The sequence below is a fragment of the Oreochromis niloticus genome, linkage group LG12 (assembly GCF_001858045.2).
Source record: "Oreochromis niloticus isolate F11D_XX linkage group LG12, O_niloticus_UMD_NMBU, whole genome shotgun sequence".
NCBI lineage: Eukaryota > Metazoa > Chordata > Actinopteri > Cichliformes > Cichlidae > Oreochromis > Oreochromis niloticus.
Genome location: NC_031977.2, coordinates 14741820 through 14755266, shown reverse-complemented (window position 1 = coordinate 14755266; position 13447 = coordinate 14741820). Strand labels below are relative to the sequence as shown.

The 13447-nt window shown below is 44.4% G+C and overlaps 2 protein-coding genes across 9 annotated transcripts in view; one reads left to right on the top strand and one right to left on the bottom strand.

Moving 5' to 3' along the window:
- The window catches only part of slf1 (SMC5-SMC6 complex localization factor 1), a 33850-nt gene extending 31410 nt beyond the window's left edge, over positions 1-2440 (top strand). For all 3 annotated transcript variants that reach the window (XM_013276022.3, XM_013276020.3, XM_013276021.3), the window contains one exon: positions 1447-2440. In XM_013276022.3, coding sequence (XP_013131476.1) covers positions 1447-1943 — 497 coding nt within the window. In that variant the 3' untranslated portion in view covers positions 1944-2440. The remainder of the gene's footprint in view (positions 1-1446) is intronic.
- Positions 2441-5341: 2901 nt separating this feature from the next.
- mctp1a (multiple C2 domains, transmembrane 1a) overlaps positions 5342-13447 on the bottom strand; it is a 129630-nt gene continuing 121524 nt past the window's right edge. For all 6 annotated transcript variants that reach the window (XM_025911985.1, XM_019366017.2, XM_019366019.2 and 3 more), the window contains one exon: positions 5342-5924. In XM_025911985.1, the coding sequence (XP_025767770.1) occupies positions 5853-5924 (72 nt within the window). In that variant the 3' untranslated portion in view covers positions 5342-5852. The remainder of the gene's footprint in view (positions 5925-13447) is intronic.

Here is a 13447-nt window from a genome sequence, read left to right as displayed (position 1 = left end):
TCCCTCCTTTAAAACATCATGCTTCCTGCAGCCCCACGGTGTCTGTCAAACAGAAACAACTGCCAGCAGTGGTATCGAGCAGTCTTTCAGCTGTCTGTGTGTCATTCCGAGCCTCCACAGAGCCGTAAACTTGCTCACAAGTGGCAGCAGCATTGCCGAGGTTGAACAGTCAAGTGCCATCAAAAGCAGTTTGCCACAGAAATGGGTCTGTGTGAAAGCAAACAAAGGGCTCACACTTGACTCGACCCGCTCCACGTAGGCTAAATGCACACGGGCCTGTCTGACACTGGAAAATGGCTTTCAGCCTGAACAGAGAAGCAGAAGAGTAGAGAGTAGAGGAAGGGGGGGACGGTGAATGTCACCATTATAACTTTGCTGGCTTTCTAAAAGGAGACGGAAAAAGTGTTACATTCAGCAGAGACTGTCATCTTCAGTTTGAATGTAGTGAAGCATGTCTGAAAGGGCCATGTCAGGGTTATTGGAGGTGTTTTTGAATGTATAGAAATTCCCGGAAGCTACGAGCCTAGATGGAGTGTTTGCAGCACAATAACAGATGTTATGGATTAATGCGTAACTTGAGTGGCGTTATTGTTACAAGCCACTTTTTTCTTTTTTGTATCAAAGCTTAACAGATCAATTTGCTGATGTCACAGTCACTAGTTAGTCATCCCCCCCAGTAGCACCCTGTTCTCTGATGAGCTCACTCACAGGGGCACATAAAAGGAAGGAAAAGCAGACCCTTCATCAGGTCACTAACCCTTACACAAACACAAAGTGACCCGCCAGTCACAGAGTTGAGACAAGGTGTCAGCTGATGTTACTGCTGAAGTGAGCTAAAAGCCTCAGCTGGCAGTGAGTGCCACTGGGACAACAGCTGTTCATTTAAACTCTCTGCTTCACACACTGTTTTTTGTTTGGGGGGGGGGTGACTCTCCGTCACTGTATCTGTGTACTGTTAGTGCGCACACACAGAAATGCACGATTTAGATCGGTTCCTGTGTCCTGCCGTTGACCCGTGTCGTGTCTCTTCCGCCTTATTTGATAATGACGCTGCAGTCGAAGGTAGCTTTGGCTGCATGTCAGTTTTATCTGTGCTACTGTTGTCACTGATGCTTCAGCTGCCTGTTTACATTACACTCATTAACCCCAAAGTCTCACACCAATCTGCCACTTAAAAATATTTAAAATCGGATCTTTTCTACTGCACCGTAGCTTCAAGTACATGTTAACCTCTGTGTTTCTAATGTTCTGCGCTAATTTTTACTAAGGCACTTTCACATATGGACACTTATGACAGTAGTGCCTCCCTGACTGTTGTCATTGTCACTTTAAAGACTATGGAGTAATGTTTTGTCGTATCAGAACAAGTAGCTTTAATTTGTGATTTAAAAAAAAGAAAAAAGTAGTTTGTGTGATCTGATCCTGTACATCTCTGTCCCATCTCAGGATCTGTTCTTCTACGCCAGACGGATGGCCACGGTCGGGTCCCGCTGGATCTAGTCTCTGAGCCAAATCAGAGGGAAGAGCTCCTCCATAGTGCACAGCTTGGAGACACAAAGTGTTTGAGAAATAAAGCAACGGAAGTTAACCTTCCCGTCTTGGAGGCTGGATCATCTCTGCTGTCCCTACTCATTTTCTCCTACCTCAGGGAAACGGGCATTCCTCACCACACACCAACCAGCGACAAGCACCACAGCCTGGGCTACCGGCTGGTCAGGGCACTGGAGAGGCACTCCTTCCAAAAAGTGACTCAGGGCTGGGCAGACCAGCGGGCAGTGAGGCTGGTAGAAGATGTAGAGACATTGTGGGAGCTCAGCCAAGGGAAGTACCAGGGGCAGGTGTCTCAGGGTGTAATAGAGTGCAAAGGAGAGAACACACAGTTCCTGATGAAGATATTAGAGGATCTTAGGTCGCGAGGAGAAGCACTAGTAGGTGATCTGTAAGGTTAAAGGATCACTTTACACCACACTGAAGCTGACTTAAATGCATAACCTGTGAGTGAAAGTGAACAAAAAGGTAACTTTTTATTACATGGTCTTAAAATTCGCCAGGGCCTTAAAATAGGTCCACAGGGCAAAAAAGTCTTCCTGTGGGTATCTGCCTCTAAAGCAAGCATGCCTTTTAAGTTCAAAGCTGTTCATTTCTTAAGTGCTACAATTTTATACCTACTAATACCTAATGTTCATGTTGGCTTGGTTTGTTTATATTGTACATTTTGGGGAGTTTTACAAGTTCTGTGTTTCGCAAATATTTCTCAAATGTAAATGTTATTTATTTTTAATATTTCAAGATGCATGTTTTTGTATGACACCACTAATGTTTCATTTCAGTGTCGAGTGTTGCTACCTCATGTTTTCTTTTCTTATTTTTTTTAATGCCGCGTTCGTTGGTGTGCAAATTATATTTTTTTGCATGTTTATAAATAAAAGTGAAATATATTCTTTGATTATTTCATTACTTCATATGACAAAATTCTGGTAGCAATTTATCAGATATGTCTTTTTTTCTTTGTAAAGAGCAAGTCAGCTGAAAGGTGCTCTGACAGATGGAGGTGTTTATATGTTGGCCACACAAAACACAATTATCCAGCAGTTGTGCTCTCAAATGGTCTCAGTGATGTACGCTCTGGGTTTCAGCCACGCAGACATCAGTGAAGAATGAGGAGCTTCACAAAGCTGAACCGAGCAGAGGGGCCTACGCCCATGTGTTGGTGTGGGTTGAGTGAGTGGCGGTGGCTTCAAGCTAAAACTGAGAGCAACAGTCCACATTTCATTCATTTCTTTCTACAAGCACCTTCGAAACAAAGCTCATCAGTACAGAAAAAGGGGTTGCAATAAATCAGGAAAAACAAGATGATAAAAAATATTTTAATTTCATTTGTTTTTTTTAAATGAGTAAAATACATCAGCTGCATTCCATTACTCATATCAGAAATATATACCACATTTTCATTTGCCCCTCCCAACCTTGACCCAACCCTGTCTTGGCTTCTACAGCGTTGCTGTCTGAAACTCTTATTGGTCAGAACTGGGCACATAAAGATGATGTCACAGGCAGGCAACATTGCAGGCGGAAAAAGACAGACCTTAGAAAATGAGGCAGGCATACACCTACTTTACAGCATCATCACCAGATCATTGACAGGCATACTGTATAAAATACAACCATAAATTAATAAGTAATTAGCTATGTACAGTACGGTTTAAAAAATAAATAGTCTCATTTCAACTTGGTGCAAATAAAAGTGCTTTTTTTTTTCTCTTTAAAACTGTCAGTCTGATACATTCCTTTTCTATAACTCATCTTCTTGACATCGTAGAAAATAAAAACACTTTGGTTTGCTTCAAAACAGAGCCCAAACTAAATATAATGACAAGAAAAAGAGTGAGAGACAGTATTTGGATGCAATGCCGCACAATAGTCACCACAATTTGCTGTAAAATGACTACATATAGTAGTAGACGCATACACATCAGGTATTCTAGCAATCCCTGTAGGCATTATAAAAAGCCATCCCTCACGAGTCACAGAGTGGGTTTGCTGAGGAGGCTGTAATCAGTTAGCGACGTCGCTCTTAGGGGATAGTCTGTTATTGTCTTTCAAGTGGATTCCCTTAACAAAAAAAAAAGAAAAGAAAAGCAGTGGTCCTCTGGAGTGACAGATCTGAGCCTGTTGATATTTAAGCATGGAGATGGATGGGCAAGGAAGGAGGGAGCGGAGAGAGTAGACAGACGAGGTGAGGGGATGACAAAATGGCAGAAGAGAGCTAGTTGCGGTGGGAAGAGAGTTTAGAGTATAAAGGCAGAGACACAGACAGACAAAGGGGGTGGAGGGGGGTGGGGGGGGTGGGGGGGAGCAAACCAAAAGAAGTAGAGGCTGAGAGATGGAGGCAGGGATCAATAGGATGAGAGCAGACCTCCTCAAATGTAGCCTGTGCTGTGATCTTTCAAGAGATGCTCAGCGAGAAGCCCAGGAGACCATCCCTTCAGACAGGGTCGCAACCCCGCTCACTGACGAATGAGGGAACCGCAGAGAGAGCAAATGGAGGGAAGCATGACGGGAAGAAGGATCTGAAATAGCATAAAACACACACATACACACGTACACTCCTCCTTCCCTGACATCTCAGGCCTAAGTCCCCTTGGAGCCTTGTCACACAATGACTTGCTGCTCATCTAGCATCTAAGCAAACTCTACACCAAGTAACAGCTGGCACTTCTGCTGCAACGCACACATACACACACACGCACAGCGACTGGATCTAGGCGTCAGTCTACAGCTGGAGGGGAGATACAACTGTAACGCACACCGACACTAAGAAAAGCAACTTGTCTTTGATTGCATAAATGCGTATACGCAAACACTCTTACATACACAGTTCACATATACAAGCCTCTGTCTCTGGAAAGACTGATCAAAGTTGAGCTTTGGGCACAGGAGGTGGGGCAGATGGAGAGGGCGGCCAGCCTGGGGCACAGCATCACAGAAAGCATGTTTGCGTTTGTGTGTCAGTTGTTGGTGCGCGTGTGCCTGAGAGCGGGGAGAATGTTCCTGTTCGAATACAATGTTTTTCATCTGTCAGCGTGTAGGTACAGTAAGGCGTGCGTGTTCGAGATCTCTGAGTGGAACTGCGCGTTTACGCGAGAGAAGGATGTTTGTGCCTCCGAAACACAAGATGCTTATGCGCAGAAGCGTGTGTGTGTGTGTGTGTCCGCGTGTGGCCACCGAGGAAAACACATGGGGGAGATGAGAGGAAAGGAGACCAGCCTTTCAAACAAGATTAGAGCTGCGGCTGCCTCAAGGCCCGACTGCCTGACGACACTCTGCATAAACTGGGTGACATCTATATTAACACCACGACAGCGGGCCCAGTCTGCCGTGCCGCCTGACAGAGAGAGGAGGCGACTCATTGAATGACAGAGGATTTTGACATGGCTCAAATGAGTCAACAAGGCAACAGCTACTGATAAAGTTTTCGGGTGTAACACCGATTGTTTACTACAGACTCAGACCTAAAAAAAGAAGTTAATCTGGCCATTGTATTAAAGCACAAACAAGCCTTCAGCCTGTTGATCCAGGTTTGTGTTTGTGTAAAAGGAGATATCTGGAGGCTACCACCGTAATTGCTAATCAACTTGGCTGGCTGAGTTAAGTGGAGACAGTCCAAATTACTGCCAGTGAAAGTAGCATTGCCACATCCAAGAGGGAGAGGAGAGAAAACAAAACACACTTCAGTAGAAAAACAATTACAAAATATAAACATATTAACAAAATCATTCAATAACTTAAACATGAGCTTAAAAAAAGAAAGAAAGAAAGAAAGAAAGAAAGAAAGAAAGAAAGAAAGAAAGAAAGAAAATTGAATGCGGTATAAGGCTTCTACCTTGATAAACACACCAAGTGTCGTTTTCTTTTTTTTTGGAACAGCAAGAATAAATGTTAAACTTAATTTTACTTATTGTGTGACACTTGTGGCAAGCTGTCAGAGTGATGGAGAGAAGCAGCAAGGAGAGTGGCTCACACGGCTGATCTAAAGGTCATTTCATCCATCCTTTCCACTTGCCTTTAAAAAAAATCTAAAGCATTATGGTTACGGTAATAATTTAAGAGGCTTCTCGCACTCATTTTGTTTCATACAAAAAAGGACATTTTGGGAAACGACTGTACACTATGAGTAATTAAATAGGAAAAAAAAAGTTGAAGAGAATTAAACAGGAAATAAAAACAAAAATGTTAAAGGATAGCTGAGCCGAGCTGCTCCAGAGGAGTCGTCCTCTTGTTCCTCGGTGTCCAGTAATAGACCGAGTGAGGAAAAGTGGAGAAGAGAGGAGTTGGTGGGCGGACGCAGTCATCTACCCGGGGTTGTTTTTCTTCCTTTTATTTGGACTGGGATTGGGATCCAATTTCAGCTCTCGGTACTGCACCTGTTAAAACACATAGAAACACGCACGCACACACACCACCCGGTCAGGTGGAAAGAGCAAAGGATGCTTGAATAGCACAGAAACCCTCCAGAGGCTCTAGTCCAGCTGTGTGGAACAGTGGCCTCAGGGAAGAGATTACACACTGATTACAGCGCACACACACACACACACACACACACAGATGCGGACGCTCACATGCGCACACACTGACACGATACGTGTGCGCTGTTCAAAGCTCCGACTGCGTGCTCGCTCGCAGATGCACACAAATACACACGTACTTTCACAGATGTGCTACAGTGGCCTAGGGGAAGGGATCACACAAACAAACAAAGAACAGGGCAAGGGCTCATGGGAAAGCTTGGAGAGACAACAGAGTCATCTTGGTATAGCAAGATGGCGAGGAGTGAAAGGGCAGGAAGATGGGAACAAGACAGAATGAAGGAAAAATGCACCATAACCCGTTCAGAACCAAGGTTTTAATAACAATTAGCAATATTAATACACTCCTCGTCATATGTAGCTTGATACATACTGCTTTTATATCAGAAGGATTATACGACTTGCTACTAATTTAGGGATAAAGTCACATTTTGATCAAAAGGAGCCAATTAAAAATATCAGGAAAATACATTTTTTGACCAAATTTTGACTCTTTACTGTATCATTTTCATGGCTGAGAGATAAATGAACACACTGGAGATTTTCGTGGGACAAAATACAATCTCCATGTTTCACTCTATAATCAAAGCTGTATCAGTCACCGCCAGACATCTGACATGGAGAGCTTTCCTCCTTCTCAGGAATGAGTGGACAGTACGGATGACATCTAACTGATGAGGCTCCTGCTTCTGGATGGGCTTTCCAGCCCTACACTTATCCCACGTCAGCTGTTAAGTGCAGAACAGCGACATCGTCTAATAACATGACTAAGAAGGCAAAAGCACAATTTTACTTTAAGTAAAGCCCCAATCTGTTGCACATCTGTATACGCCATGACCCTATTAGGCCACAGCTAAAAGAAGCTGTTTTATATTTTGGGATATAAATTTATTTGCTTTCCTGCTGAGAGTTACACGAGAAGAGCGATATGGCTGTCACATATGTCAGCTAAATAAGGAGCTGTAGCCAGCATCTGGTTAGCTCAGCTGAGAGAAAGAGAGAAACAGCTAGCTCGGCTCTGCCCAAAGCTAATAAAATTCACGTAGTGCAGAAAAGAACAGATGAGACTTTACAGCTGGTTTTGCTGTGGATCATTTCTTGATCAGGAGCAGCGACCTCCTGGAGTCTTGTTGTCACCGTTTTAAAATTTGTTTTTTTGTACAAATGAAGTCAACGAGATATAATGTCTTCATTGTGTGCTTTGGAGGTGCTGGCAGGAACATTTCGTTACCTTTGGCACGCTCTAAGCTGTTCCTATTGTTTTATACCAAACTGAGCTGTGCAAATCATTATATGTCCGTGCCGGTTAATGGACACATATGAGAATGGTATCAGTCTCGTCACTTCTTTTCACAGCAAGAAAGGGAAAAACAAAGCTTTTCTAAAATGTTAAACTACTCCTTAATCCTATAAATTACCAGGACATTATTTTTGTATCTGCACTGCATCACTAAACAGCTTTAAACAGACATTTTAGTTGCGTATTGCCTCACTTCATCACTTCATAAGATGCTTAGCGTCATCACTCAGGGAGTGTCACAGTATGTCTCAGCAACAAGAATTGATTCACTCTTGACAGAATCCTTTCCAAAGATGGTGAGCCGATCCTAGAAACTGCTCTTACGTGGAAGTGATGGACAGTCAGACGCAAACGGCATCACAGTGGCTGAGTATCAACAAACAGAGGCTGTCACACTCGCTTTCAAATGTGCACATCCGTGCATGTGCGCAGAAATGCAGTTGCTAGTCTAGACAAACTCAAGGCAGCGACAAGCACTAGCCACTGAATCGGAATACTAATAGGAAAAAAAAAAAATAGACTTAACAGTGACTGCACCAAAGAGCCAGAATCGTCTGAGGATTCCCTCCTAACTTGATGTACTATAGGCTACTCTGCCTGGCTGACTGACTGACACTCTCTCTGATTCTCCAGGAAGACAACAAACCGACATCAATATGGTTTCTCTGTTCTGTCTCATGGTAGTTCTGTCTACTGTGGACAGGAACAGCAGCATCTTTCAGCACCGACTGGGAACAAGCCTTTATCATCCAGCTTTTACTGGTTCCCACTGTCGCTTCAATGAAGCCTTCCAGTCCTGTGCCTGCAAAGCCCAAATCTGAGACACAAAAGTGTGTCCACATGTGTGTATGTGCTTCAAAATGCAGACACACTCATATACAAATGAACACCAGCAAAGAGAAAGAATGCACAGACACCCACATAAAGAAAACCTAGGCACTTTTTTATCATTGTCAATTCATATAAAAAAAACAAACACACACACACACACACACACACACACGCACACTGGGTTATTTTGCTTCCTCTGTCTCACAGTGCTGGTCACCAATGTCCCGTTAAGGTGCTTACAGAGTGGTTAGGCCAGCATGTGTTGCTCTCTACGCCTCACTAAGCAGCCAGACTGCTCTGATTCCGATCTGGATACTCCACACTGTCCACAAGGCAAGCTAACAACCTACTTGTATTCATACAAGGTAACATACAGCTGTACAAATACAGTTTGTTTGTTGGACACAGTCAGGAAAGAAGTAAGACTGCACGCCGAAAGGCAATCCAGGTAGAGGAAAGGAGAATGATGAGGAGCAAGATAAAGAAGGGACAGAAATAGGCAACAAAAAAAGAACAAATCAACAAAGGGAGAAGGAGAGAAAACAATGAGAGGAAAGAAGAGACTGGGTGAGACAGTGAGACAGAGGGATATCTGTGGATGCTCGGGTGATGACAGATATGTGGGTGGGGATCCTTTTATAGCCATGCCAACTAAAGCAGACAACAGAACAAAAACCCAGGGGACAGAGAGGGGTTTGCATGGCCCTGTGTGTGTGTATGTGTGTTTATGCAGTGGTAGTTCTGTTAGGGGACCATGACAGTGCTGGCTGAGTGCCCACATTGACTGCAATCAATGACAGTGGTGCATCTGTAGAAGAACAAGTGGGTGAATTGCCGAATGATTGAATTCACTCGCAAGCAAAGGAATAACAGCACGTCAGCGCGGACATCTATTGTACTCATCATCAAATAACTGAAAGCAAATTAAAAAGATCCAACTTTAATAAAGTGTTTCTCCATATGTAGCTCATTCGCATCTTTCGCTGTTAGTTTTAAACAAGTCAGTATGAATCCAAAAAGTAGGACAGGTATTGTGCGTGATCACTGAATGGTTGCGGCCCCATTATATGGCCAAACGCCTACAGGAGCAAAGAAGATACGCGGCAATTTAATTCCGTGCGTTGACATTCCTGTCCAAACAATTCCTGTTTGTGAGTGAATGCAAACAAAGAAAAGTTTGGTTGTCAGTAGAAAGTAAGGTTTTGTTTCTCATGAAGAGTTGCGAAGGGGATCAACAAAAAGAAATAGTGCCAGAAAAAAAAAAAACAACAATATTTCAATCAAAACAAGAGTTTTCACTGTGAAGAGCTGCCAGCCGGGAGAAATGGGGGCTCATGCATCACAAGTTCAATTCCAGCTCGCAGGTGACAGGCCCGCCTGATGTTACACCCTTGGCTCCCCACTCACCTCACCTAATAGCGCACACGCAAAAGCACCCACACAGGCGCCAAAACCAGTGGAGGCAAGAGCTAGTTAAAGTAAAAAAAAAAAAAAAAGGAAGAAGAAGAAGAAAACGCAGAGGAGGCGAAGAGAAAGTGGGACGTTAGTAAAATAAAATGAACCAAAATTGGGGGGAAAGTAAAAAGTGAGGTAATGCAGCAAGCACACAAGCAATTTGGTACACGAGCGGGGAACTTAAAGGGAACATCGACAAGAGAAGCGGCGGGTAAAGACCCAGCACTGCTCAAAGGCTGCTCCACCCTCGCTCCTCTCCTTTCCCAAATGTTGACAGTACAAGTGCAAAACAGGCTTTGAAGTGTGCTCCGCTGAAGGGGAGCGTGTACCATGCATAGTGCTTCGTTTAACCGTGTTACCCACAAAGCATCCCAGGACCTGCTCTTCCCTCACTGCCTCTCATGTTCTCTCACCCCCTTTCACACTGAACCTTTGACGGTGTTTTGATGTTGCCAGTGTGGGCAGACAGACAAGGCGAAACCAAGGTGGCTGATAGTGAGCAAAAAAACAAAAAAAGAAGGTGGGGGGGGGGGGAAAAACGCAAATAGGCGAGTAAATAAATTGATTCAAAAAAAAAAAAAAAGCTAAGCGAGCTATATTTTAACGACACTATGTCATTCTCCCTTTCGGTCCTTTTTCCCGCAAAGCACAAAACTCGCCCGTTTTCATCTCGTGTGACACCTAAACGAGCATAAGGGTTATTAAATGTTTCCAGGGAAGCACTGCTGTGTACAGTTCAGACATCTGCAGATTGGAAGATTCAGCAATCGTGTCTATTGTTGTGTTGGAGAAAAGGCATTCCGAGGTGACGTAAACCAGTAAGTGAGAAAAAAAAAGTAAGGAAAACTTTTGCCTGTTAGCTGTTGTGACAAGACACAGACTGAATAGTGACTAATTGCCCTCTTGCAATGAAATGTTTAAACCTCTTGCAAAAGTGGGAAGGGCACAGCGAAGGAGAGAGAGACCTCTAGTAGATGTGAGTGATGGCATCTGGCACCGTTTCAGCCTTTAACTATCCTGCCTTTGTCCCCTGCATGTCCGATGAGGTTTCATCCCCAACATAAATGTTGTCTAAAAATATTAACCCGACTGCCCGCTGTTCATTAGGCGCTAAATTGGAATTCATGCTTATTTTTGTATTGGGGATTTGATCCAGCTCCTTTACACCCATCATAAAGGGCCACTTGGCATGCTAATTGCCTTGCCCCCCATTTACGCACTCCCTGGCTCACATGGCTAATGGTGTCGTAAAACATACTAGTGCGCTGACACCTCCCAAACACCAGGTAGGGAATACTTGCCGCTATTAAGGTCCTGAGCATGGCCTCGTTTAAGAGGGTATGAAGGATTCCCCGGTATCATCCGTTATCACCAGCAAAAGATCCAAACCAGACACAAGAAACTGTAATCCAAAGAGGGACGGTGGCTCCTTTAAACACACGTGTGCTAAACATCACGCCAGCCTTTAACATGGGTGCTCACAGAGAGAGATAATGATTTAAGTAAACTGTTGAAGTGGTAAAAAGAAACTGCAGATCCCAGGCTCCGCTGGTGATTTAGCTTTTACAGGGTGTCTGGCAAAGCTGTTACGGGCCTAGTATCAGTATTTTGCGAGGCTTCCTTTGGTAAAGTGCCTTCCATTCACTGTACGAATGCTGACAAACAAATGTTACTGCAAAGTCATTTCCATGCTATGTACAATATAAAGAAAAATTAAAAATTAGGGAAGACTAAGGCTATGTCCCACAGCTTCTGCCTTGCTCTATTTTATAGCTGCAGTATATGCAGCGTATGAACTGTGGACCAGTGTGGCTGCCCTTTGTATAGAAAGTCATTAGAACCTCATCAGTTCTGGCAGCACTGAAGCACCTTCAAATGATGCGGAACAGTACACTGAAATACCCCAACCCACCTAACATGCACAACGGCTGGGAAAACTCTGTGTGTGAGAGTGTGTGTATGTGTGATTATATATGTGTGTGAGGTCACACTGGGGCCCAGAAATAGTATTCATTAGTCATCCAGGATGTCAGGCATAGTGGGCCCCTGCACCAGTACTACTGGGTGCCATAGACACGTGCCCGTGAGGGGACACTCCATTTAGACCCCAGCACCTCTGTGCATCATTTGAAAGCCTCAAGGGCTCAATCCCCACAGACGTCTTTGACCCAGCGAGACGGGGGCAGGCAATGAGGTGAACCCACCACCGGAGGCAGCGACCGGACGCACTGCAGAGCAGAACGTTCCGGTCTGTTTTTAGCCAATGACCGCAGAGCAGGGTGCCTTCTCAGGAAAACTAATTTTTCCGTGACCATCACGGGTTTGACTAGCAGAATTTCACTGACCTGTTCCTATTTGCAGAAATAAACATTGGCACTGGCTTAACGGGCGCATAAAACAAAGTTTTACTCTTGCTTTCTGCCCTCATCGCCCCTCATGCTTTTCTATTTTTGCCTTCATCTTTTCTCTATTTTTACCCCTCTCACCCCTTCATTCACCCTCGCTGCTCTCAGCGCCTCCAAACTCTCAGTGAAACCTGGCAACAATTACCATTCCAACAGCTGCAGCAATAACCATTACAGTAGCACTTACAGTATTACTTATACAGTAGGCACAACTCCAGCAGCATGGGCACCAGACCAGAGCACTGTGTCTGCCCCCTCTTTCCCTAGCCAGCAGGCCCTCATTAGGGGCCTTGTAAAGGCCTCATACCTGCCAGGCAAGGGCCCCTTCACCCTTCAACTCCTCCAGGCTCCAGGTGTGTAAGGTGGCTGCACTTCACCAGAGGGGACAGCTTGGGCTCATTTAAGTCGATGGCTACTTGCCCTGTGCCTGCTGCTGCAGCAGGCCCCTGTAAACTACAAAACTGTAAAACTGCACGGGGGCAGAGAGGGGGAGAGTACGGGGGCTGGCAGGGGTGCGTAGGGGAGCAAGGATTATGACCCTGTAAAGATGAAAGAAGTTGCGGGCAACAAGCGATCAAAGAGGAAGTGTGTCAGCAATGATATGGCAGGGAATTGGTCATATCAGAGGCCCCAGGTCGTTCAGTCTCAGCCTCCATCTGTGTGCGTTTGTGTGTGCGTACTGAACTCAGCTCAGCGGGGCCTAACAGCCACAATGGAAACCATTGGTGCTGGATAACACAACAACTTTCACAAGCTGCCGCTTAATTGCAGTTTAAACTGCACTTGGTCCTGGGCAGCACAGCATGTTACTGTTAGCATAGACACACACACACACACGCACACATACCTATATTTTACCTGAGAAAGCATCTGTAGTCTTCAGCCACAAAGTTAATCTGATCTCACGGTTAATGTAGAAGCAAAACCGCATGGGGCTGGTTAAGTCTTGGTTTACACTCTGTTTCAATTACTAGCAAAGCTGTGAGACAGCATCTAACTGTAATTGTGTGTGAGTGTACGTGTATGGAGTCAATCAACCTAGTTATATGCTGGCCACTAAACTCACTTAACCTTGTTATCTTACTACACAGCTCCAGCCATGTATGTGGAAATTGAATTAGACTTGGAAGCTTTTAATAGGAAAACACAGAAACAGCTTTGAAATAATTAGATTAGATGTCTGTATGGCTAAAACAATGGATAGTCAGTTCAGCCTACATGAAAGCACAACAGTGAGGAGCCAGAGACCGCGAGGAAGAGGAGGAAAGAAAACAGAGGAGACAGAGGAGATAATAAAGAAGCCCTAGCCCTTGTCCAAGCCTGGAACTGACAGATGATGATAGTCATCTCAAAAAAGATATAAAAAATGA